The sequence below is a fragment of the Dicentrarchus labrax genome, unplaced genomic scaffold, assembly GCF_905237075.1.
Source record: "Dicentrarchus labrax unplaced genomic scaffold, dlabrax2021, whole genome shotgun sequence".
NCBI lineage: Eukaryota > Metazoa > Chordata > Actinopteri > Moronidae > Dicentrarchus > Dicentrarchus labrax.
This window is the reverse complement of record NW_026136720.1, coordinates 30861524-30888892: the sequence shown is the minus strand read 5'-3', so window position 1 is coordinate 30888892 and position 27369 is coordinate 30861524. Positions and strand designations below refer to the sequence as shown.

Sequence of the window (27369 nt, the reverse complement as noted above, 5' to 3'; positions counted from 1 at the left end):
GAGGATTAAACAGTTTATTCCTTCTTTTTGGTTTACAAACAAAAGGCACCCATCGATTTATTGTTTTTGGAGTTTCACATCGACAATGACTGTGGCTCCTTTTCTCAAAGTGAACACACTGACCTATGCCCATCACGCTGCTCAAAGTAGGAGCGATGAAACGAGTCGCCTCAAGCACCACATAAACACCACTTTCTAAATGAACATTGACACATGAACCAATCTGAATGCAATCAGAAGAAAACATACAAGCATTCTAGTGCAGCCTACACATATGGAGCCATGTTGACTGTGTAAAAAGGAGCAAACAATCATTGAGGCAGGAAAAAAAAAATTTAAATTAAAACCACCACTCCCACTTTGATGAGAGTGATCGATACACAGGCCATCAAATCTGACACATGTTGGAGAGAGAAAAAACAGACTGGTAACATTTTTACATGAAAACAACATTGCATCAACACAGGTTTTAGCAGGAAACCATTCTTCCAATAACCATAAGGAATTTACTCCTAGAAAAGCCTGATGGGAAAACAAACCAAATACAGAATTACATTATTATATACAGAACCAGTTTAATCACCAAATCCAAATGAGAGTTACAAAAGCTGCGATCCATTATTCAAAATGACTTGTTTCCTTAAAAGGGCCCTGTAAACCTATTTTCTCAGTCCACTACAAGAGCACTCCAGTTTTGGTTACTTCACATAAGACGTTTCTTTGTTTGTGTTTTTGTGAGCGCACTGGTTTGATGTGGGCGGGGCTCACTTGAAAAAGGGTGATGTCACCTTTCTGTGCACCAATCTGGATTTAGCATCATTTGAATCAAAATCTGATCCAACCACACACACAGGGGGAATATCCTAATTCACATTCCAATTCAGAAGACATCATTCATGTCTGAACAATAAATGTCTGAAGCCAAGAAGCTAGCTTTGTCTTAGCACAAGACAGGAATAGGGAAAAACAGCTAGCCTGGCTCTGTCCAAAAGGCTTTAAACCCCCCCCACATCAGCCATCTAAAGCTCACTCATTAACATGTTGCGTCTCTTTGTTTAATCCATACAAAAACCCTAGTGTAAACCACACGCTGCAGTGTCACAGGGAGTCTTCTTGTCGCTGTGAGGTTGCCAGGCAACCAGCGGAGACTCCAGAAGTCGTCTTGCCTTGCTTGGGAAACAGTCTGTTAACTATTGTGCTTCAGGAGGTACTGGTTGGCCTATTTTGTTATCTTTGGACAAGGCGAACCATTTCCTCCCGTTTCTGGTCTTTATGCTAAGCTAAGCGGCTGCTGGCTCCATATCTGACACAAGTGAGAGCACCGTCTAACTCTCAGCAAGAAAGCAAGTGCGTGTGTTTCCGAGACCATTCCTTTAATGTGGATTATTGTGTACATTTCTTCAAGAATATTTCATGTTATACAGAAATACACTTTTAAAACCAGGTTTTCAGGGGCTTTGATTGCTTTAAATAATGGATCAAGGGAACTGTATTTAGGATTTGATCCAAGTGGAGTTAATGCTGATGTTACTTGTGTACAATGCCCTGTTAGATGAACAAACCATTGATATGATTCAGTAGTTCCTGACATGAAAAAGGACCCGTTCATTGTTCTCACTTCTCAAATCACAAGAGCAAGCCTGAAGAAAACCCTGAATTAGACACACCATCGCCCCGCCCCCCAAACAACTAAACAAGAGCACGACAGCCATTCACCATCACAAAACTGACCTACTCAATCACACAGTCACAAGGAAATGGAGTTACAAGAGCAAAAATGTATTGCACGGCACTCCAATAAACAAACAGTTGCTTTATATTACAATAACAGGCAATTATAGTATTGTTTATTTCTTGTTTTAGGAGTCAGAGGAAGATTCTGGCTGTGCAAACAAGTTAGGCTGCGTTATTAGGTTACATTCAGATAAAGTACGTGTACATATACAATAAATTCAAATGACAAGCAACTTATGACAGTTAATTTCGCTCTGAACATACTGCACTTATGTTTACATACTTAAGTATTTACAGCAGCTGAAGTTGGTTCAGTAAGCTTGTGTCAGTAAGACAGCCACGCAATGTCATTAGCATAAAAATACATCTGTTCCGTTATATTTTGAAGTCTACCTAAATAAAGCTGTACACAATATAATTAGAAAACATAGATCTGATTGCTCTCTTTTCACATTGTTAGAATATTGAAAAAAGTTCAGGCACGATTCACACTTGCACACGTCTTTCCAAAAGGGTGCATCTTTCCACCAGGTCACATGATCCTATGTAAACTTGCTCATGCTGGGAGTGTGAAAAAGACCAAAATCACATTCCTTACTGAATCCAGGACGTACACGTAGGTGTTTGAAGTTGCTATGGCCTAAGACACTCTGAGAGGACACATGCAAGCACAACCACAGACACACAGACACAGACACAGACACAGACACAGACACACACCACACACACACACACAGAAGAAACAGGTAACAGACGAATGACAAAGTGCACAGGTAAACCTCAGGTATGTTAACTGAAGACCTAATATGGCAATGAGGGTTAATTCGTATTAAAAAATCCAGAGAAACTTGATATAAAAAAATGCAGCCTTAGCTTATGTGGCCAGTTCTATGACGACATTTCTGGTCTGAAAAGGCAAATTTCTTATGTAGCATGATGAAGGCAACAGAATGGTCCAACAGCAGGTTATAAACAGCACGAGCACATGAGGAGTCTTGCATACATTTATTTACAGAAGCATCTAAGATAATGAACAAGTAACATGACAAATATGACCTATAAAAGTACTTGAGAGGAAAATGACTGAAGTCAAGTAAACCAAACTTTTCACAAAGATGGTGAGCTACAGTCAGAGCTACCTGAAAAGTAGTGTACTAACAAAGACCAATGATCACCTACATTATATATCCATGACTCAATATGTTGACCAGTGCTGATAGCATTTAAATTCTCAAGCATAATGGAGAAAAAGAAGCCAAAAGTGACAAAATTTCTCCTCTAATTCCATCCGTCTCATCCTCTACTGAGCTACGAGTCTGTTAGCTAAGAGGTATTTTGGCAAAAATAGCTTTAAGACAGTCACAAATGACAAAAAGGAACCTGTAGAAGCTTGATTTGCAAGATCTGCTGATGCAAGAATGATCAGTTTGTAGGCACTGGACAAAGCCGTCGTATTACAATCTACATTGTGCTTGGTCATAATTAGGGAACACACACACACACGCACACACACGCACACACACACGAGGTGTGTGTCTTTGCCAAGCAGGAAGAGTGAAACACAGCCACTCTTGGCTGGCCATGGGTCAGTATAAGCAAGCCACCCCCGCCCCGAAAACCCCTGCAATGTCAACTTTCTCCTAACACCAAGCTGTCAGTGCAACTGTCAAACATTGGTTGGAATGGCTTTGGGGTTACAAGGAAAAGACAGTTTAGAACAATGATTCCTAGACCAGCCTGTCTCTGAAGAAGCCTTCACAGACTCATACAGAATCATCCTTCAGCTGCTTACAACCACATGTGTACAACCAGCTCCACTGCCCCACTGCCCCAAGCAAATTGCTTTCGTTTTGGCTTTTTGACACATTTCAATACACCTCACTGACAACAGCACAAACCTGATGGGGAGGGGGGGAAGAAAAAAAAAAGGAAAACAAAAATTGGGAGTTATGTTTTCAGGTGACAGCAGAGAAATATAACTGACACAGCACTTTGAGTGGTTATTCTTCAATGAAAGATTACATATACAGAAGTCTGGACTGACTCAAAACCAGCTGAGGATTGTTGCAGCAGAGCATCATCCAATGCATAGCTTTGTTTTGCAGGCAGGCAGCCAGGCGAGCAGACGGATGACAGAGCAGGTTTGGGTGCACTGGAGCTTGAAGACTGCAGGAGTCAATCTGGCACCAAAGGGGGGCTGGATTGAGTGGAAACAGAATAGAGGGTGTGTGTGGTCCTGCTTCTTTAGCTAGTCCAATGGTTGTTAGCCTGGGCGTTGTGAGATAAATGCATGCCTTGTGTTTTATGAAATGCTAGACAGATCTGAAATATGCAATATTTAGACAGCTGTGGACTCCAGGCTCCTCCAGTAGTTCTGTCTGTGTTCATGGGTTTAATGGTTCCATGTGATCCTTGAGAGTCAGGGCAAACACGGGGCCACAGACAGACAGCATGGTACCATTTTAGGGGTTTGGGCACCTCTCATCGTCCACAGCCAGCGGTTCCTCCATTTCTTCGCCCCTCCGCCCTGCCAACCTGCTGCCCCCCCCGGGCTCATTATCTCATGGTGGAGGAAGCTCTGAAGTAGGAGAGGAATTTGAAGCAGAGGCTCACCACAAAGTACCAGATGTTTCTGGCCATCTGGGACCGGGCGATGAAGACACGCCAGATGAACACCACCAGGATGGTGTTGAAGGTGTAGCGGATGTTCCTCAGCCTGGGAAACAGACACACAAATGAGACAAATAGTAGACTTCAAAAGGAGGAATCCAATTTTTAGGTTTTGCCATGGCAAAGGTATGAAGTGTGAGAGAAAAATTGCTTTAGGGATGTACCCAATTCAGAAGTTTGTCAGTCGAATCGGATTTGGCTGTTTGATACAAAGATTCAACTATTTGTTACTTTTTCCAGCACTAGTCTAAACAGGAAAAGCAGCAACATGAGTTTTTAGCCTACCCCACACTTTATTTGCGGTTCTTCGTCCTCTGTGATGTGAAAACATCAGATTCATAGTAAAAGTGTGCATCCTGCTTATTGTTCAGCAGAAGAGACGCTCCATGGTGCGCTGAGATGTTATAGCTGCAGAGTCAGAGAAGATGGCAGTAGACAGTTGTACCACTGTCTGGTTCAAAAGCCAACTTCACTGACAGTCAGCACCGGAAGCAGAGAGATTCAGAGCAGCCACTGGCTGCTGTCCAGCGGTATATTAATTATCACTCGTCTCTGCCTCCATCACAGTGATCTTTGGTCATTTTCAAAGTCACTTTGTAAAGTTTACAGCCTGCCATGCTGTTGCACTGTGAACAATGACGCAGCTAAACTGAAAAAATACATGTCGGCTCGCGGTCTTCTCCACTGATGAGTTGAATCATCGAGTTTAATAGTTTATTCTGAACAAAAAACTAAATCATATCCCAGTTGTCTATTTAGTTCTCACAGATGTTTTTAATTCATGCCTGTTCCTTTTAATTCCTTGAAATGTTTTGCATGCTGAATTATTCACGAGCTTGGTTAAAGCCGAAAGGATTACTGCCACTGTGACTGTGCTATCCACTCAGAATTATAATCTGAAGAACAATTTGGCTTTGACCCCCCATATTCCTGACACATATGAAAGACATCAGTAGTTAATGGAAGGATGAACTGAAGTAGTTGAAAATCCAAAGGATATTTAAGTGCTAATGCAGAGCTGTACTGTATGGTGACCTAGATCAAATAAAAGCCGCCTACTCTCTACAAGAGAACGGCAGCTGTCTATAAGAGCTCAGCACATACAGCATTTCTTCCTGTGTCTGTATTTGTTGGCAGAATTCCAGATGTGATTCCACAGACTTACTTGTTAAGGTGTTTGCGTGCAGCAGGCAGGCCCGACAGCTCTTCGTTGAGGACGTATTTTTTGGTGCCCATGCAGTAACTTTCCATGTACTCCGCCCAGTGTAGCTGACGCACATCAAAATTAAACATCTACAGTATGGACAGAAGAAAAAAAACAAGAGAAACTCTCAGTAAACTTAACTATAAAAATGGCAACTTTTCAGTGACTGACAAGAAGTTTAGTCTTCAGCAATGACATTTATTAGCTGAAAATTTAACTGATTATTAAAAAACCTTCTTGTTGAGTTGGTGATTGGGGTACCAAAAAGATATTTGAGAGAATTTAAACAAATATTAATATCGAGGCAAAACAAAAGTAAAACAGTAAATCTAAGAAAACACTACAAAGCAATAAAAAAAAAGTCTCCAGCCATGCTAGCAGCTCTTTGAGGCTATACCTGAGCACAGCAGTGCTTTGAGCCAAATGCTAATGTTAGCATGCACAGTGACAATGCCAACATGCTGGTGCTGAGCAGATCAATTTACTAGATTTACAATCTTAGTTTAGCCTTTAGCCTGCTAACATTTGCTGATTAGCACTAGAGGCTGATGGGAAAGGTTTTTAAAATCATAAAACAAGTATTGGAACAAAATGTATTTCTCATGGTGGCGCTAGAAGTCAGATGAAGTCTATAAGCTTCTTCCTCTGGGGACCATGAATGTTATAGCAATGCATCCAATAGTTTTAATATTTGTGTATCTGCTGACATGTCACTGATGTACTGTATCTGGATTAGACAATACTGGAGCATAATATTGGCCTCCCAATACATCTGCTCTATCATGAACAAACTGACGTTTTAAAGAAGTCATTAGCCAGCATTTATTACAGAAAGAAATTGTAATTCTGTGCCTGTTGTGCAGCGTTTTCTACAGCAGACATGTTTACTTTTCACAGTAAGAGAAGCATGGGGGTTACTATTAACATGTCAGCAGCTAAATGGAATTCAGCCATCAATGGCATCATAATTTACACCTGCACATTTCCTACTGTCAAGAAATAATTTTTTGTAGGCACAATACAGGGGGTAAATGGGGAGTTTGAGTAAAAAAAAATTTAATAATTTGTCTGCATGGGAATTTAAAAGATATCAAAGCAAAGAGCTGCACTGAGCTGTAGCAGGCTGCAAATTGGGCCTGCAGAGCAGAGCCTCAGCTGGCTTTGGCCTAATTTAACCCCCAGTGGGTGCCGTCCACAATTCGGGGAGAATAAAGGTTGATCATCAGCTGAGAGATGAGGAAGGCACAGTGGCACATAGCTCGTGTTTGGATGAGTGAAGTGAAGTCACTGTTAGTAGCTTTGGAGGCAGAGTCTGCCTTTTAGTTAGCACCCAGGGAATTAAAGGTTCTCAGTCCCAGAGCAGCCTTTAGCTTTTTATGGTGGGAGAAAGGCAGTGCAGAATTAACACTCATTTCAAGAGTTTCATTTCCACTATGAAATACTTTTAGCACTATTCTAGACTTACTAATGTGATATAAAAAGGTATTAGCTTATTTTGTCATCAGATGTGCTTCGGTAAAGAGAACAAAGACAAAACGTCAGTGCCTCATAGTACAGGAACAATGGGTCTAATGTGTAAACAGGACATAAAGTAAAAGTCTCACTCCACCAACATGCCCTCCACAACTGCAGATTCCTTCATCCTGAACGACGTCTCTGTTCACTACAAATTGACGTCACCAGTGAACAAATTACTCACTCTATTGTAGCCTACTATCAGACATTAACGCAGCGTTAAATCTGTCTGCCATCTCTGCTGTGTGTGTGTGTGTGTGTGTGTGTGTGTAGGTCTGTGTTGTGTGGTGGGGGCAGACATGGGCGGCAGAGGGACAAAATCTGAATAACGTGAAAGAGACCAATCTGTTTTCCAAATAACAAGATTACTGTCATCTGTGTCCTCCCTACCTTCTTATCCTCGGGGCTCATCTGGGCCATCAGCATGGTGACATTGTCGTTGTTCCACACCCAGGAGTGACTGGTGAAATACTCCAGGACCATCATGGCTTTGTGGAGGCGAGTAATCGTCTTCATCATCCTATGATAAATGAGCCGCGAAGGAAAGATGGAAAAGGGAGGGAGGAAGATGAGAAAAGAATAACATTGGAATGGACAGAAGGTGATGGTGGTGTAGGGCCAAAACATAGAAGAGGGACGATGCAGGAAGAGGAGTGTTGCAGGTAAAGAAGTTGAGTAGAGAGGTTGGATGGACAGAGAGGGAGGCAGGAAATATAGGAGGAGAGTGTGGATGATGACAGAGAGTAGGAATAATGAATGAGGGGCAGAACAGGGTTCCATGGAAGAACAGAAGCAGAAGTTAAAGACAACACAGTTAAAGTAACACAATGTTCCTTTGTAGCAAAGGTCTTGTATGCGAGTTCTTTACAGTCTATAGTTAAGGATTTGATTAAGCAGATTTGGGTGTAACATGTATATGCGACAATTTGAGTTGTACAGTGCTATGTGTTTGTACACCTCTTGATCTTCAGTGACCTAAACTTGTGCCTACAACTTGAATCGCTGTCCTGTGAAAACCATACATCTGCAAAACATGAACTTTTCATGAACTAGGAAAAAACTGCAGTTTTGTGACAATAATAAAGTAAATAAAAAAAACTTGCCTGTTTTATGGGGGCTTATGTTTCAAATCTTTGCTGGGAGCAGTGACTTTTTAAAGCCTAAAGTTTTTGTACAGACGAAACAAACGAGATACAATGCGTTCATTAAGGAGCTTTAGAGGTGCTGGTACTGTTAGACAGAGCCAGGCTAGCAATTTCCCCCATTCTCAATGTTTATGCTAAGCTAACATAACCAGATGCTGGCTGTAACTTCATATTTACTGTGGAAATATGATGTGTGACATTGATATTCTCATCAAACTCTCCCCGGAAAGTGAATATACATTTCCTAAAATGCCAGACTATTCCTTTAGTTCATCTTAAAAAAATAAAAAATGCATGGTTTTCATTGGACAGCTACAATATGTAACGTCAGTTCCAGTTCATACTTTTGTACGCCCAATTTTTATTTTAGGATTTCATTAATGTCCTAAAGAGCAAAGAGCAGTTCACACCAAGAACGCTCTACAGATTAAGTCTAGAAATGTTCTAATTATACGATTCACTTTACAAATTTTCTAGAGAGGCTGCCCAAACTTTGTTATAGCACTGTAAGTAGTCAGGTCTCCCCTGGGGACAGTGACTGATAGAGATCAGCTGAGGACTAACTAGATTTAATCTTTGTGCACACCAGGAGGACAGACAACACCCTTTCAAATGGACCCATGAACCAAATTTAGGTCAGATGGATTCAATATTTTGCCCAAAATAATTAAAACTCAACAAGTAAAATCTGCTTTGCTGCCAAAGCAGTCCTGGAGACTCAGACATCCTGTGTACATAACAGTGTCCTCCTGTTAACACAAGTGAATCCAGTTAATACACTTCATTTCTGTGTTAGTTCAGAGTTAGGGGATCATAATTTAAGTGATGATCATTCAAAACCAGTTAAGTTGCTGTGGTAATTAGGGTGAGAATTGGTGGTGGGAATGTAAAAACAGCAGTGCCCGTTATTGTGAGAATTAAAAGGGGGTCTCTGAGTCGTTAAACTGCACATTATGTGTTATTCAGCAAAATTAGGTAAATATTTATCAGGATTGGAATCGCATGGCTGCAACTTTTTCAAATTGTTATAAATAAAAAATACAAAACCTTAATCCAATGATTGGCATGTTATATTTTGGATGAAATGAAACATTTCCACATATTGAGGCAGATTAAGATGACTCAGATTCCTCCTGTGAAAGCGAATGATGATTCAGAGGGTGTAACAAACATGCATGGTTGATCAGCACATAGAGACAGAGATAACCATTACTTACAGCTGGTGTCATACCCAACTAGGATCAAATCACGCTCCTAGAATCTGAGTTAGCTACTAAGCCAAATTAATTTCAGACAGCCAAATACTGTGATACTCAGCTAATAAAAACATTGCATTGTGGAAGAATGCTTGGCACTACGCAACATCTAATGTTTAAAATACCTGTGGCTTGTAGTCAACACATCAATGTGGATACCAATCAATTGACATGCACAGGGGTTGTATTCAGCGGGAAGGGATCAGTCCCCAGCTGGACACAACTTTTTTTTAAATGACCAAGAAGTCCCATGATGCCTCAGGATTTTCCATGATTGGGTGAAGTGGGGGGATGACAATAATGGATGTCATGTTCCAAGCATGATTCACAAAAAGGCAAGTCTCCTTTGAATTAAAAAATAACTGTTTAAAAAAATAAAAAAAATAACACATTCCCAAAAACAGAGGAAAGCTGAAAACGTGCTCTGAAGGGGGTCAAATATTGTTGTCATGACTCTGTACTAACAAAGTCCAGCTGATGCCATAAGGTCAAGTAAAGACACAGCAAACATTTCTTTCCCTGGACCCTTCCTTGTCCCCACCATCCTATTTAACCAGTCAGTGAAAAAACTAAACAAAAAACACACAGTGAGGAAGGGTGGGTTTGTGGGAAAGGTGGGGACTGACTGGCAGGGGGGGAAGAGTGCAGGAGGGGGGCAGTTTTGCAACCTTACCGGGGCTTGCGGCCTGTCAGCATGAGATAGCCGTCATAGAGCAGGGCTGGCAGCGTGTGGCTGACAGTGGTCCAGTACTGATTAGTAAAGGGGTTGGAGCGCAGATTGACATTGGGCCTTCTGAAGGCCTGCTCTAAGGGATTGGTCTTGAAGGTCATGTTTATACAGTACTCTGTAGGAGAGAGATACACATATGACAGGACAAGGAGGACACAGAGAGGGCGAGGTGAGGAAGAGCGTTTCCTCCTCCTACTGATACTAGGCAAGGTGCAGGCCCTGTGGAATGGCTTGACCACTGCTAGCCTGTCATTATGACATCTGAAGGGCTGCAGATCTTTAAGTAGCTGGATTTTAAAAAGGTGACAGATCCAGTTCACTTAACCGTGGTGTGACAATTTAAAAGCTAGCAGAGCTTTCTCAAAGGGCTAACACCTGGGTTGGGTTCCCAAAGGTGTATTCAGACTGAAGTCCACCTTAGTCCATTTATCAGCTAGACTGAGATGGCCTTAGTGCTGACATTTTGGGAACCCAACTGAGAACACCAACATTGCAAGTAGCATGATGTAAAGAGTGCAGAACCCATCAGGAGCCCCCTGTATGTGCAGGAGAGCAGCTGGGTTATACATTCTTCAACTCCAACAAAACTGCACACAAGCATAATGTAACACATTAGCATCGCAGCTAGGACGTTAGGCTACTACACGAAAAGAAAAGTGACAGGACTAAAGCAGCAGAGATGTGTGTGCGTGTGTGTGTGAGGGGGGGTTTGGCATTAAAAACAGGAGAGGTGCGGTGCGTCCGAGTCGGCGATGATGAGGTTACCTGGGCTCTCGTCCAATCAGCCTGAGGTACAGATCATAGAGGAAGGCCGGAGCCTTGTGGCTCACGGCGATCCAGTACTGATTGATAAGGTGATTGGATGTGAGATTAACATTGGGCCGACGGAAGGCCTGCTCAAGGGGGTTCCTCTTGAATGTGGATATTACATGGTACTCTAAGAAACAGAGGGGTGTTCAACACAAAGCATCAATCAGCAAATAAATACATTGTTTTTTGTCATGGCTGATGGAAAACTTTGGTCCTGCTGGCAAAAATCAATCCTTCAAACTTGTCACTAGTTAAAAAAACAAAACAAAAAAAACAACCTCTTCTGATAAATGTATTTATTTTACCTGCTGCTAATCCAAATGCTAGTGTGTTTCCCTTGAGTGTTAAAACTTATCAAAAAGCAGCACTGTAATTTTGGACTTCCTAAGATTTAACCAAATGAAACAACTTAATATAATGCAAATCCAACACAAAACCGCAGCTTAAAATGTCTATTGAGTTAAATCAATACTTGAGGTTCACAAAGGCAGTAATTATTTGGCAAAGCAATTTCACCAACGTGGTCTTTTAGTAACTGTTCTGGAGCCTCTGATTCTGTCACACGAGCTTCCTCAGCAGATGGAGTTAGCACTGTTGTCATGGATTTGTAGATGCTCAAGTCTCCATTTGCATCTTGTTTTGTCAACTACTGTTGCCGTGGCGAAGAATGAACTTTGAACCTCGGCTATTATTGTGGACCTTGTGGTGAGACTGTCGACTATAGTTTCCATGTTCAAGATTGAACCTCAAATAGCATTTATTGATGGGCTATGTATTGGAAATCATTATATTGGAAGGTGTTCCCATTATCTGTCCACCCCTTGAAGCCAACAATGTATAATGAAATATAATGAAGTACCTTGTTTTATGGCCGCACAAAGTTCACAAAATACTGCACTACGAGCCCCAAATTAATAGTGAATATCGATCATCTATATGTAGTCATTAATTCAGAAATTGGTGTTGTTTAATGCCTGTGGGCAATATCCATAATCACCTCTAAACAGTGTATGTGTAAGAGCTCTGTAATGATCCATCTACAAACCAGGATTCATAAGTAACAGGTGAAGAAAAGCTCTCAGTCTGGGTGTGGCAGGCAGTGGATCAGATTACAACAGGGTCTGTCATTAGAGGCTACATTTAAAACATAGGCTTCAACTGCCTTTACAGAGGCTGTGTTCAGGTAAGATAAGAGACATCATACCGACTTCCCCCCAGTGAAACGGGTTGATCCCACCGGTTGTGCAGTTGTAAACCAGGATGTTTCCAGGCCTGTTATAAGGAAGAACAGTTCAGAGTAAGGCTACTCAGTTTTACTTTACAAAGAGCATTTCAATAGATTGTGACCAGAGGATGTATGTGAGAAAACATGATTAAATGTTTGTCTCTTCAACCTGTTGAGCGTCTGTGATCCAGAGTACCAAGCGGCAGCCAGTGTGGCGTTGATGACCACGTCCACAGGTACCAGGTCAGCCACGGCATCATTAGACGCTCTCATTGTACGCAGGATGCCCTTACCAGCCTAGAGAAGGCGAAAGAAAGACCATAAATGCAACTGATAATCTTGAATTAAGAAACTAAGAACCAAAACGGACTGCTGAAAACTACAGAGTACATCAGTAAAGAAGGTTCCTTCTCTATGGACAATGGAGCAAGACACTTCCGGTTGCAAACTGACCCGCCTTGGTTGATTGAATTTGGATACACAAAATCAGGGGGCTCTCCAGCAAGTTTAAGAGAGATGGTAGGGGGGTGTGCTGTTTAGCTGTAGTGAGTATAATGACAGGAGTAACAACAAAAAAACTTTGTATTGTATAATCTATAACTTAGTGGACTTCCTGCTAGCGCCAGAGTTTGTTTACAACCCTACCCACACCATTTCCCATCCTTTCTACTTTTAAACCACACCATGCAAGTACATTTCTCCATGGGGATTTTGGTCTGACTGCAGCCTGAGGCTCAGACTACAGGTCAAAGTATATAAGCCAGCAAGCTGTATAATGCTACATGGACTAAATAAACTAACAAAGAAGATTTCCATTCCAGGGGAAATTTTGCCATTTTAGAACAGAAAACAGGTTTGTCCATTTTAAATTGTCTAGTAATTGTGTCTATAAACCTTTTTCACAGCAGTACCAGTGAGCCAACATGCACAACAGCAGCACCCTGACTCCGTTAGTCCCTCAATGGAACAGAAACTTCATTAGGAATCATTGGTAACACCAGTGTTTACCCTACAATTTCACATCAAATAGTTGCTGTGAAAAAGGTCTATGGAGTAAGTTGTCAATCTGTGATTTAAAGAATTTAAACCTTCAGTAGGTAACACACAGGATTCGGGGCACTAAGACTGCTTCATTTGTACATAACCTTTCCTAATGAAGCTTTGTGTCATATATGGATGACAAGAAGAGATAAGGTACTGGTGAAATCTATTTTATGTAAAAAATTACAACTACTGAGAACACAACATTTCATATCCGTATAGACCACCTAAACAGACTCTCAGTACTTACTGCAATGAATATTCCACTAGGTCCATTGAAGTTATCAATCCAACCCTGAAAGAGCAGTCAGAGGAAGCATACAATTAGCACCGAAACAAAGATCAAGAAAATGAACACATTTACTTTCTGACAGTAAAACAACTGAACGAACTATGAAGTCAATTAATCGGTCAAAAAAATAAATAAAAAGAATAGCTGGTTATAGTTCAAATGCAATGCACTGCTTGCTTCTCTCCAGTTTATGATATATAGAATATACTGGTATTTGTGATGAAGAAATAAGCCACTTCAATATACTTTAGGCTGTGCTGACATGTGATGGTATTTATTATAATAAATATGATGGTACTGGTTATACATTTTATAGCCTATATGATTCAGTCATACAAGCGATCATATTGTTAGACTCAGCCCTAAACGCACGCACAAGTACGAAAACTGAAATGTCCCTTTCAGATATTCAGTCAGGAGCCGTCTGTAACTCAATTTCTCAAAATTTCCTCAACCAGAAATGTAACAGTCCCACTTTCCACAGTGATTCAGCAAAAGGTGCACAGAGCTTCCTTTAGTCCACATTCCTCACATTCCTACCACGGTGGTGGTGGGAGCTGGCTCACCACGGGCTGCTCAACTGCTCCCAACGCCTCTGTGTTGGCAGCAGCAGAGTGCCTTCCGGCTTTCAGAGAGAAGACAGTAGGGGTGTGATTGAAATCTGCATTGTGTCCTGTGCAACGGCTGGAACAGATCTGTGCTGATAGATTGACTTTATTCCTCACTACAGTTTTTTAAAACCAGAGGCATAGATGGTATTCAACACACACCTGAAAACATGACATGACACTTACACCCGTCTGTGTAAGTGGAGATAGTCATTGTTTTAAGAAGTCAATAAACAATGCTCACTATGACGACCAGCTTCATACCCTACGCTCAAAAGGTAGAAGCTCAAGAACGACTTGGCTTTTTCCAACATGACCTTGTTCTAAGAAAGTATATTTCTACCTTTAACGCTTAAATGCACTAAAAATTCCTACTGTATCATTCAGCATACTGCCACATATTTTGAAAATAGGACAAACTCCTGCTGTGATTTGCATTTCCGCAGTATGCTTTGCTCTCTCTTGATACATTTTACACAGCATCCAAAATTAATCTGAGGTTCAGTGAATTTTCATTGAAATCATGTTACACTAACAGCCTGAATCACTCACTGGGAAGGGCTCTTTCCAACTTGCTCCTACTATGGATGGTCTGATGATGGCTACATTGAGGTCTCCAGCCTCCTGTTGCACCATGTACTCAGCCAGGGCTTTGGTGTAGGTGTAGGTGTTTGGACGCTCCCCGATCAGCTTGGGAGTCAGAGCGGACACCAGCTCGTCATCCATCCAGCTGGACAAAAAAATAAAAATAAAAATAAAAATAAAAAAAGATTAGTCTTGTATTTAACCACTTAACCACCTATACCACCAATGCAATGAAAATTTGTCTTCAGTCCAGTTAAATAAAAGTAAATTGTTGTTAAATGTGGCCCATATAAGATTCCAGCGTCACAGTCCTGAAGTGACCCGCATGGCGAATGTCGATGTCACAATGTTCACATGAGGTTGCATTACAAAGAAATCACACCTGTATCTGATGTGAACCACATATGAAAGTGGCCCAAATCAGAATTGAAAAGATTCTATGAGCTTTGTGCTGCTGTTCACACAGTCAGGAAAAATCAGATTTGAGTCACATGAGCAAAATTAAAAAAAAGGTTAAATTCAACCTTTTTTCACCTGATTAATATTACAAATAAGTAATTCAAAATGTTCAACAATTATCAATAGACTGATATGAAACATTTTATCACAATAAATCAGCTATATCGCCCAGCTCTAAACTCGACTCTACTATACATACAATCCCTGAGAAGCCACTAATCTCTACTCTGCAGGCTTCTAATGCTTTACTAATCTAGCTCAGCGGCTGAGACCGGCAGCCTCTACAACATTAGTGCTACTAAGCAGCCATTTACTCTGCGGCCATGGCTAAGCTGGCATGCTCAGTGCTTCACTGACATTAATCTTGATAATACCTTCCTACTTGCTTTTTATGCATCTAGCAATCTGAAGAAATCAAGAATCCTTTTAAAACCTCAACGATAATCCCATGCTACCGCCTGCTAATGACAAAGAAAAAAAGAAAACGACCATCCCTACATCTGTATACTTAATCAAGGTATTCCAAATCAACCGCCACAACCGTTTGTGGACTGTGCGGCAGGTATTCATTTGAAAAGGCTCCAGTTCGACTTACTCAAGAGAATCGATAAGTCTGCGGTAGTCTACAGGAGGAGGGTAGACGATTTCCTCAATGAGCTCTCGGTCACAGTTGGCGTAGGCTGTGGAGATATGAATGAAGATCTGCAGGTGCTTCATCCTGTGGGCCAGTGCCAGCATCTTCTGGGTGGCCAGGACATTCAGCTGCACTGCATCTCTGAGAGGGGGGGGGGTAAAGTTTGACATGCATTCAGTGGACAAAATTAACTGACCAAATAAAGTAAGTACATGATAAACAGTGTGCAAGATTACCATTTCACAGCCACTTTTTAATTTGCAATATGGGACTAATACTGACTCATTTCTCAAGCTAGGGTGTGGTTAGTCTAGTTGTGTCTACCAGCACCTCTAGAGCTTACTAATTAATGTGTTACATTTAGAAAACAGAAAACTAAAAATGTCAAAAGTTATATTGTGGAGCTACTTATGGCAAACAGCCACAGGCAGTGACCACGTCCAGCATCCCCAGGTCTTGTTGTCACAGTATGGTTGCCAGAGCTGGTACCACCATGCCTGTATGTACAGAGAGCTATACAAAAAGGTTGCTGACTCAATCTGAAAACCCACGCTATAACTGGAGAGGACTGTGCAACTCACCCTAAAACCACTAAGTGGCAGTTTCACGTTTCTGTTAGTATACACGAGATACAACATGTTAGTTAGCTTCAGAGGTTTCAGTAGGCAGATCTTTCCTCTTCGGACAGAGCTGCTTTGAAGCTAGGCTAATCACATCCGGAATCCAGCTCCATACTTAACACAGAGACATGAAATTGATATTTATTTTCCAATTTCTCTATTCAGGAAGGCTAATATACGTAATTCCCAAAATGACTCCTTCAAGAACCATTTTGTGTACAGAAACTTGTAGCTTACTACAGGGACACAAAATGACCGCTGATGAAAGGTGTGGTCCCAAAACACCAGTGACCATACAAAGGCCTTTTAAAAATGTTACTTTCTTACTGTCTCTTAACACAATCTCTTAGCAGTTGCAAGTACAGCTGGATTAGCAGTACTCTGCAGGAAATTGCCACCCAGTTGTTTTTTCTGCTGAACTAAAGATGGTGTTTTGACAGAGTACATGATTTGTTGAGGGAGGTGTGTCAGGTGTCTGTGTAGTGCAAACAGTGGGTACAATCTGTCCACACCAGTGTGGTGTCACGGAGTGAAGCAAACGCCCATGATAATACACTCTCCTGCCTGATTATCAGTCATTGAACTGAGTAAACACAATATATTATAAACTATTACCAGGAATACAAAATTAAGAAGAACCACATTGAGAAACATGGTTGGCTTACAAAGTGCCTTTAGAGAGAAATGGGCAGGAAATGAATGTTACTGTGTATATTCCCCATGAAATTTATTAAATTAAGAGGAAGATATTAAGCAAAACAAATCGTCAACTCACTTGAGAGGTTCATTAAAGCGGATGGTGGCGGCACAGTGGAAAACGATGTTAACGTTTTCAGCCAGGATGCTCTGATCCTCTTTACTCAGATCCAGCTCTGGCAGGGTGAGGTCACTGTTCACTGCTATGATCTTCTCTGCAAAGCCCGGCTGCTCCTCTTGCAATCTTTCAAACAACTGAATGGGAAAATGGAGTCAAAATGATGCCCAAATTACTGTAAGTACAAGTATAACACACTGGACTGTTATTCAGTGAGCAGTTGAATATCATTTGAACAAAGAGCTTCTATGTCTATGTTCCTTTTTTCTGATACACAGTGATGATGTAAACACTGCCAACCTACATCAGCCTGTTGCATCAGATGAACGAAACAAAATCTTAATTCAAGAATATTTAAGATAAATATTCTTTATAATGTTAATTTAACATACAGGCTACATTGTCAAGAAATTCTAGAAATGAACACAATAAATAAATAAAAATAACAAAATAACGTACTGTAGGTTCAATTCCTGACATTTAAATAATAAATAAAAATACAATAAATAGCTAAGCATCAGTACTATAAAAACAAGCACTTTTGTCTGCATTATATACAGAAAAAAATCAGAGACCATACACGCAATACTGATAGATCAGTTGTCTCTACTCAGAATATGGGAGAGAAAGTTACTACTAAACATCAGACTGACATTAAAATATCCAGTTATGTTTTCTTCCACATGTGAACAAGCAGACCTATTGTTTAACTTGTTTTGTTCATCTAACATGACCTCATCATAATTCAAGATTTATTTAAATGCTTCTGTTCAGATTTGAAGAAGGTGGGGATGGCTATGTCACAAATGAATAATGAACCAACTTGTGTGGTGCAAACCTGTTTCTACGATAGTTGATGCAACATGCTTCTCCTTCACCTGCTCCTTCACCCCCTCCACACCCCCGTCAGATCCTACCATCCCAATCTTTGACCCCACTTCTCACCTTGCAGTTGATCATGTCAGCGATGCGGGCCTGAGGGCTCTGACCAGCCTTTGACCTGACCATCACATAGACGGCTTTGACTCCTGGGCAGGACCTCAGCAGCTTCTCCAGCAGCACCTTCAATAATGAGCGAGTGAGGGGCACAAAATCATACTTTTTACTCTTTGGACTGTTCAGCTGAGGCACTGCACGCTGCTTATAACTGCAACCTCGTCCTTTTGTCCACAGCAGAAGTGGAGTAAACAAAAGTGTTGTATCAAGAATGCTTCTTCCTCCACAACATCTGAACAGACAAATGCATGAAAATCAAAGAACGGCTGCTCTGTTTGGTAGAGGGACGCAGCAAAAGGAAAGCCATATAAATGCTTTGCTACATTTATTAACCATTCCAATGAAGAAAAAGGATTCATGCATCTGCTGTTCAACCAAGGACGTTGTTACTGCATACACATGAACATAAATGCAGCATTAGACCCTTGAATTAGCACGGTGAAGTCTTGTAATTAAAGCAGCAAGAAGATTTCCAAACCGGTTCCCGTCTCATCTGGCTTGGTAGCTGACATTATTGGGTTCAGTCATGTCTTATTGCCCGCTTGCCTATTCAACTGTTACTGTACCTTGCCCATGAAGCCTGTTGCTCCGGTGATCAGCACATTTTTCCCTGCATAGTATTCTGGGATGTTCACCATGATGTCTGCAGTCCTGTTCGGCGTGCTCCTCAACAGCACTCCACCTGCACAGACAGGACAGAAATAGGGAAATAAGGGAGGATTACAATAGTGAGACCAACTTCATGTCTGAACTTGCTCAATGAGGCGTTTCTCATGTGGAGACTGAAGATGTGAATAAAAAAAAATGAAAGTGAAAAGGGAAATAAAAGGTGAACTGTAAAAGGAAGATACAAGATAGTGGCTTGGAGGGAAGTTAAAACTTGGGGAAGTTGTAGAATTGCTCAAGGTTGTCAGACATGCCTCATGTGAAGCAGGGTTATTTTTACTGAGAAACATCGATCAGCGACACTTTCAAGAATGCACGAAACAAGCACCGTCAAATATTCAAGTCATTTATCAGATGGAGAAGGCGTTTGTATAGTTTTCTTTTTTACATGACAGATTTGTCTGTTTCATCTGCGCTCTTCTCACTGGTTTACAGTGGGGGGGTTCAGTTGGAGAACAGCAATGTCACAAACCTCCCTGCACCAATCAGGATTTAAAAATATTGAAACAAAAATCTGCAAACTATTTTTGTTCATGTTCATTTTCCTCTAGATACTTAGGATTTGAAACCACAATGTAAGGGGGTTTAAAAGCAGGTATGAACAACACTACTACTACTACTACTACTACTACACGACTACTACAACACTACAACAACAACATATAAACTAACCTTCCACTGCCACTTCAGATTAACGGATTCACCTGAATTCATTTACAAAATCTAATCTAATCAGTGAAAAATGCCCCCATATAATTTTACATAGCCAAAAGTGAGGTCTTAAAGCATTTAAGCTGAAATGAATGAATATTTGGTAGTTTTGCTCTGGGCCAGGCAGTATGACCAAAATCTTTTATTTTTTTATTTTTATTTTATTCTGGCAGATTCATGGTATACAGTGGGGTTTTTTTTTAAATACAGGTGTGTGTGTGTGTATATATATGTGTATATGTATATGTGTGTGTGTGTGTGTGTGTGTGTGTATATATATATATATTTATTTTGATTATAGGCTTATTCTACTGTCAGGAGTACATAGAATAGAAAAACATTTAACCAGGTGTATACTGAAGGCTTTGATTACTTTGGGGTTTACTTGGGCCCACAGAATGATGCAATATATGAAGAAATCTGAACACGGAACAGTTACAGAATGTAAACAATTTTCCTTTTCAAAAGAATATATTTTAAGATAGTTTTTGTAAAATCACAAACAATTGGCATAAAATACATTCAAGTATTCTCAAATGCGCTACTACACAAGAAACAAGTGAGTTACAGAAGTTGTTGCAGCTATGCACCCCTATGGCGGTAGGGGAAATTCCAACCGGTGTACTGGTTCACGTGCTTTATTTGCTTAAAAAGGTGTTGCAGATAAATTTTTCTGTTGCCTGACTAATCAATTAACTGACTAATCTGTCTAGTCCCATATCTATGGCAAACATCACAGTAGAGAAAAGAAAGCACATTACACACGTGTTGACTACGTGTTGACTCTATGTATACAGTATGTGATATTATCGGGCAGATTATGTTGGTTTTTCAGTAGAATGACACTGTTGAGCTGATAACAGGCCATTTAGGAGATAAATCATCTAATCATTACCGGGGATTTTCTTATATCAGCTACTGTGTGTCTGAAGCGTATTACAACACTTAATCCAAAACAATGCAAACCCCAAATCTACTATTCAAAGAAATACCACACGTATACTGCCACAGTTTAACACTGCTGAACCCCTAACCCCCCTCCCAAAAAAATAAATCATGAATGTCAACCAAATCACTAAATAAACTTTCGTCCTGGCTTGTAAGAACAAACTGCAGTCATTTAAAATGATGCACAACATGGCCAATGGAATTAAAAGGTAGTTATCTATTTAAGTCCTTTTATCTGCTAAATGACAACATGCAAAGCAATGTTTCATACCCAACTTCTGTGAGCAGGTGCAGATAGATCCTGAATTAAAGGGCATTGTGCTGCTGTTGCAGCTCAAGACTGAAATTATTCACTGCTCATTTTGTTCTGTACAGACAACTCCTCTACTCATTTCTCTGCATGAAAGACTGTTCTTGTGAGATAGTTAGGTGGCAATAGTTGGCAGGATTTCGCAAGACCTCTGTGCAACCCAAATACTTTAGTCCAACACTGTACCATTAGTCATCTGGGATTATGTAGGTTACACTATAAATAGGATTATTAAAAAAAAGGTAAATTAAGCTAAAACCACATATGGCATTTATTTTGAAACCATGACGATAAGCCAATATAAACTGCCTGCAGACTTTACAGCGCTAATCAATGTTAAATGGGGATTTAGCAGCATCACTGCCAGTGTTGTTACAGTTAAACCAGTTATTCAGCTTGCGGGCAGTCAGACCTGCAAGTACACCACATTACCGCATGTGAAACTGGGTTCCTAATCAAATAAAATGGAGGTTAGAAGTCAGGGGTTAAGTTTACATTCAAACCTTTATTCTTCACTTGAAAAAAAGAAAGAAAAAAAAAAAAAAAAAAAAAGGGGGGAAGACATTTCTCAGTTCCTATTTCTGAACAGCTTGTCAGCTCGTGTGAAGAGCTCGGGCGACAATGCTGAAAGAAAGCCACGTCTCATTACCAGCAGTACGAATAAAAAGAAAGTTGAAATGAATGAATTCAGCCATCATACAGCGCTTTTGTCCAACACAGCAGTATATTAAACACAATACAACACAGACAACATCAGTTCTGAGTGGAAGAAAGGACGTTAACAGAATACGATACAGCATGCACTACGCTCTGTGGATACCGGCTCAGACTCTGGCCAATGCTGCAGATGTACTGTTTGCTGCATCACATCCTGTGCCAAGTGGCCAGCTCCAGCTGTATGCCTGTCAGATCCCGACTGTGACTGTGACCAAGCTGCACGCTGACTGAAAGGCAGCTTGGGAATGTGCACAGTACTCACACAAGAGAGGGGAAAATAACAAGAGAAATCTGCTCCAGTTTCAACATTTAAAAAGTATGCAATGAGGGTAATTTTGTGACAAAATGATGACACTATGCCACTGTGCAAAAGGATTTTCATTGTCATTCAAAGCTATAGGTCAAAATGTAAATGTACAAAATACAATTGCAACACTTGAAACTATTTTCTTCAGTACAAGTTTTTCCAAATGGAAGTCTTGCAAGTTCTGCAAGTCTGTGTACCTCTAGACAAAAGGTAAGGATTTGGATTGGGAATTCCCTCTTGAAAATTCATTTCACAAACAAAATGTATAAAAAGCAAGCCAAGACTAGTGACAGGGTCTGGACTTTAACAGTACTGACACCTTCTTCTTCACCTATTGTCAACAATTGCTGGTGTTACAGTCAGCACTTCTTAATTTACTGGGGCGGGGACGAAATATGCACACCTGATGCATTATATTTTTGAGTGACGGGCTATATTGTTAGAAATAACATTGACTATGTATGAAAAAATAATATATAACGTGTGTGTGTGTGTGTGTGTGTGTGTGTGTGTGTGTGTGGGGGGGGGTATATATATATATATAAATAAATAAATAAATAAATAAATAAATATAATATGAGGACAGAAGAGTTGAGTGGGTAAAGTTTATTTTTTTTAATAGCAGTGTGTGCGCATTTTACTACAGACTGCTTTCTTAACGAGGGCCAAGTGTTCAAGCTCAATGATGGATCAATAACATTAACGACTTCAAACCTAGAAGCCGTAAGTTTTGCCATGTTTTAAGTCTTAATTGTAGTGTTCAACCTGCTGAACTTTCCTTTAGCATGTTGCTAAGTGTCTACTGCGTCAGGCTGGGGGATTCTGGACTAATGTTACAATACTGAGGGACAGTTGAGACAAACTGAACGTTAAATCTTGTTTGACGCCAACTAAACAAAAGTAGGTTGGATCCCAGTAACTGTTTCCACATGTTGCTTTTTCTGTGAGATGCATAACTTCTGCATTAGCTTTGTTGTTTTACGGAAGCCAATTTTGCTGTGCAATCGTCACCAGTGTGTCGCTGCTGTATGTGAATTCACTGATAGACATGCCCCGATATATAGCAGGGAACTGTCTTAATTGTCGATTTACAGATTCATTGATTAACTTTTTGGGATTGTTGCAACTTAATCTAAATAAAAACAGAAAATAACTAATTGCATAGGTATTCATTCAACCTCTTAGTCCATCCTAAGATCATCTTGATTGGCCCTGATATTGACCCTATTAAGCAGATCGGTGTTGGCCATAATGTGACCGATTCACGTTGAATACAGCGTCTCCGAAAGCACTGGTATGGGATTGGTACTCAGTATTGGTAGACCCCAAGTTGAGGTATTGGAATGACTATTTTGAGAGTAACAGTCACATCAGTGCTTCCCTGATTTAGATTGGACATCTGGCAGCACTTACAGCCTTGAATCTATGTTGATAGGTCTGCATTAGCTATGCACATCCAGCAGTTGTTCCTCGTTTGCAGACGTGCTCGAGTTCAGTTGAGTAACACAATGAATGAAAAGCAATTTTCCTCCTACAAATTCTACCCTCACAAGTAAGTTCTGGAGCAGAAAACCGTCCCCACAGCATGCTGCCACCACCAGGCTTCACGGAAAGGATGATGTGGTTCAGTTGATGTGCAATGTTTAGCTTACACCAAATCCAGCGTTAAGTCTGATGATCAAAGAGACCATTTTGCTCCCACCAGACCACTGAACCTTCTTCACTTTGTTTCATTGTCCCTCACTAGCCCAGATGTCGTGTGTGGGTCTTTAGGCGATGCTACAACATCAGTGTATAATGCTGCCTCAGCTTCCAGTCTGCAATGTATTCCGTCATCATTCTTCCACTACTCACAGACTCAGCAACTCCGGCTTTTATTCAGTAGTGCTGGCTGAATGTTTGCAATACATTCTTGAGAACTGTGCAAGACCTACAACATTTGATGTAGGCATTATTGTCAATAGATTGTCATTTTAATGGTTTTGTGTGACTCAACTTGGTAATGGATCTTTTATGGTCAGTGCTCTTGCTGTGCTGAGCTGAAAATTAGCTCTAAATATGCATGTGTGTGCTGTGGGCGTGGAAGGGTTTTCACTCTTGGTATAGTTGTTTGCTAATAAGTCACCAACTGCTGTTTAGAGAACAACACAAAACTGACAAATTAAGGTAATGTGCAAAACACCCCAGGTTGGTGTTTGACCAGTACTGCAAACTCAACCCCGTGGCCCAGACCATCACAAAATGTGGTCCAGGAGGCAAACTTTAGACCAAGTACCTAATATCAAAGTCTGAATTACTAGAAACCTAAAATGGGCCCCAGTGTTTTATCAACAACACAGGTTGAATGTTGCTAGGTCACAACTTGAGCAAGCACTCAATCATGGGTATTATACCTGCCAGAGAAAGTGTGTAAAGTCAGGGTGTGTGCTCCTGCGCAACCTGGCACTGACACACTGTCAATGGAAACATGGGACAGCAACCAGCCACATTGCACTGCACAATTACAGTCTTTTACACCGATTATGCCAACAATACCTCAGACAGAACGGGACAACCACATCTTAGACTAATCAGGTGTATTTCAAAATCCATTTGTTTAGCTGCAGCAATAAGCACTGGGCTCATATGTGCTCCATTTCACAACGATAATAGGAGCAACGAGTACACACCAGATAAAGGGAGTATGCTGTCCAATCTACAAACTTTTGTATTTTATGTTCCGCATATTTCCTGTCTGCGTATGAGAGTTAAACTCAACAAAAAGTCCAACGTTCTTTACAACAAAAGGTTCTCAAATGTCAGAAACCAGTCTGGTGACAACAAGGTTGCAGGTCAGACACCCCAAAACAGCTGAGGGGTGGAAACATATGTGGCTGGGATCAAGAATCACTGCAAGCCATTCAGCTCATTCATTGGCAAGACTACACCTGGGCTCATGTTTCCTCCTGCTTCCTAGTCTACAAATAGAGTGTTTCCATGTTGGAGGAAACAAACTAGATGTGGTCGTGAACCTATGAAAAAGGGAAAACTTCTGAATCTTGTCCGAAGAAGTTCTGGGGGGGACAAAAAACAAACAATCCTGATGCACCAAGCTGGTGTCCTGTTTAAGTCACTGCGTTTGTGTGCACATCAGAGTGAACAATGCAGAACTGGGACAAAAGACAACAGCTAAAAGCAGCTTTTCCTCTGCAGCATTCCCTGAACGGAGAACTTGGCACTCTCCTATAGGGACGTCCTTGAAAGCTGAACAGCCAAGCTAGAAAAACTAAAATACTGTTTTGTCCGTATGCTAACAAACCTAACAGACCTGCTGTGGCCTTTGATCAGGTGTCAGTGAAAGAGCTACTGTAGCTTACAGTCAGCAAGTTGATCCCCGATGCCACGTCTTCACTCTGAATAATTGATCAGACGCATTAGAATGACTAAATTGGGCACCTGTGGCTGAGGTTAAACAGTTTACAGAGAGATGGAAGTAAGGTTTGACAACAAACAGTCTCAGAGGAGCAATCCATGTCGGACTAATCACACTGCCAAGGAAAGAAAAACCTTTAGAGAGTTTGAAAGGTTTCCAGACTGTCATAGAGACTCTCTCTTAAATCTTTATCAAACCAGGCTTAGTTTCCATCTCTTATACTTACAGATCCCCTTCAGACATGTATTACAACATATATAAATAGTCTGTTTGGAACAATGTGTCTGATATGTTTCCCCATCCAAAAAAAAAATAAAAATAAAGGAGCATTTCCACATTAAAATCCTTAAAAGGCATCTACTCCTTCCACCTCATTAAAAGTTCTAGGGATATGCAAATGTAGTTCATTTCTAAAGTTTTCCTGCTGGACACAAGATGTCTCCTACTTTACAGCTTCAAGTTTCAACATCAGTTATATGTTGTTTAATGGAGTCAATGAGCACAGAGAAACTTTCCATTTTCAGCAGATGAATGTGAAAACATCCGTCTAGAGTCAAACACAGACAGCATTCACACAGCACGCTGTAGGAACAAGAAGAGAAACTGATTTCTGACTGGAGGGGGATGCAAGTTCTCTTTTGTCAACAGACACCCAGCACCTACAGGAAAGATTTACCTGGCAGAGGATATGTGTCGACTCAAAGGCAACAATGCCAGACCGTGGTGATGGACAAACGTTCCAGTAACACTCAGATCAAGGCAACTTCCTGCTCATGGTGATGTCACAACACACCATCTTTTCGCGTGGCTTGTAAAGACTTGTATTACAGGTCAAATCACCAACGGAGAGTTTGACAGGACATGAGGAATATGATGAGACCGTGAACAGTAGGAAGAGCCAGTGTGCCAGTCTGACTCAAACTAGCCAGAACTAAGAGGAAATGTTATTTAATGCATGTGGAAGATGAACAGATGCACGTGACCAGGAACAAACTGCCTCTAAAAGTCTATTTTAAGTTCACAATACATCAGAAAATCTCTTTGGAAAATGTTAAGAAAAAGACAACACATTCACACTTACTATTAACTTAGTATCTTAAACCTGATGAGGGCACCATTTCCCCCCACCATCCCCCAAACCAGCAGCAGAGTACTGCAAACGGTAACACCCCCCATCTCAACAGATCCATTAGAGCAAAGCAGCTCAGAGCGGACTGAAGCCATACTCCAACAGGCTAAAACGGAGGCAACGGATCCCGTGATTCTCATTATTCCACACAGCTGCCTGCCTCACATCATTACCGGTCACCACTCACCGTCCATTTGCACAGTGGGCGACGCTTAAAACCACACCGACTCTTTGGCTTTGACAGCCTTTAATGTGATTACTGCGAAAGCCTGGGAGTAAATTAAAAGTGAGGCCGCTCAGCTAACCTCCGCCTTCAATGAAAAGTGCCTCTCCTGCTGCCAGAGCGGCCAACCTTCCTCGTTTAAAGTGCTTGAACCGACTGCTAGTGGTCGGCTGGAAGAAAACGAGAACCACTGAGAATTAAGGTCTGCGTTTAGCACGAGAGCTCCGTAGTGGCTGGTGGTGGGGGGGGGTGGTACACGGTAAATGCCCACAAAGTGTAACTTACATCTTCGACCAGCACAACAGTTGTGTTTAGCCACCCCTCCCTCCTCCTCCTCCTCCTCCTCCTCCTCCTGCTGCATCTCTTCCTACACGATGTCACACGTTAGGCAGCCCTGTCACACGCGCTTAGAAAACCGACACACTTCAACGAATACGTGGCGCATTCGGCTCGTGGACGTAATTGGAAGCGGTGTACGTACCCGAAATGTCGACGTTTCCCCGGCTCTTGAACTTGTGGTGTTGGCGGAGCAGCAGCGTGTACCACTAACAGGCGACAGAGTGGAGACTCAGCAGGAAGCCAGCGGCAGTGAGGCAGCCTGGGCGGAT

At 41.2% G+C, this 27369-nt stretch overlaps 1 protein-coding gene across 3 annotated transcripts; it reads right to left on the bottom strand.

Annotated features, from left to right (window-relative positions):
* Positions 1–27369, bottom strand: far1 (fatty acyl CoA reductase 1). 3 transcript variants are annotated; one of them, XM_051383472.1, is made up of 13 exons: positions 27243–27369; positions 18905–19020; positions 18288–18404; positions 17304–17479; positions 15870–16049; positions 14783–14960; positions 13581–13625; positions 12459–12586; positions 12269–12336; positions 11020–11191; positions 7514–7643; positions 5570–5697; positions 1–4450 (listed from the first exon to the last, which is right to left on the bottom strand). In XM_051383472.1, the coding sequence occupies exons 2-13, from the start codon at positions 18974–18976 to the stop codon at positions 4291–4293; spliced, it is 1554 nt and encodes a 517-aa protein (XP_051239432.1). In that variant the 5' UTR covers positions 18977–19020; positions 27243–27369; the 3' UTR covers positions 1–4290. The 3 variants fall into 3 exon arrangements, with proteins under 3 accessions (XP_051239432.1, XP_051239433.1, XP_051239434.1); XM_051383473.1 differs by lacking the exon at positions 11020–11191 and adding an exon at positions 10198–10369; XM_051383474.1 differs by lacking the exon at positions 27243–27369 and adding an exon at positions 26844–26862.

Coding starts and splice junctions, on each gene's coding strand:
- far1 (XM_051383472.1), bottom strand. CDS start 18,976: ATGGTGAACATCCCAGAATACTATGCAGGGAAAAATGTGCTGATCACC. Junction 12,337..12,458: donor GGATCACAGACGCTCAACAG/GTTGAAGAGACA, acceptor TCCTTATAACAG/GCCTGGAAACATCCTGGTTT. Junction 4,451..5,569: donor GCACGCAAACACCTTAACAA/GTAAGTCTGTGG, acceptor TCTGTTTCCCAG/GCTGAGGAACATCCGCTACA.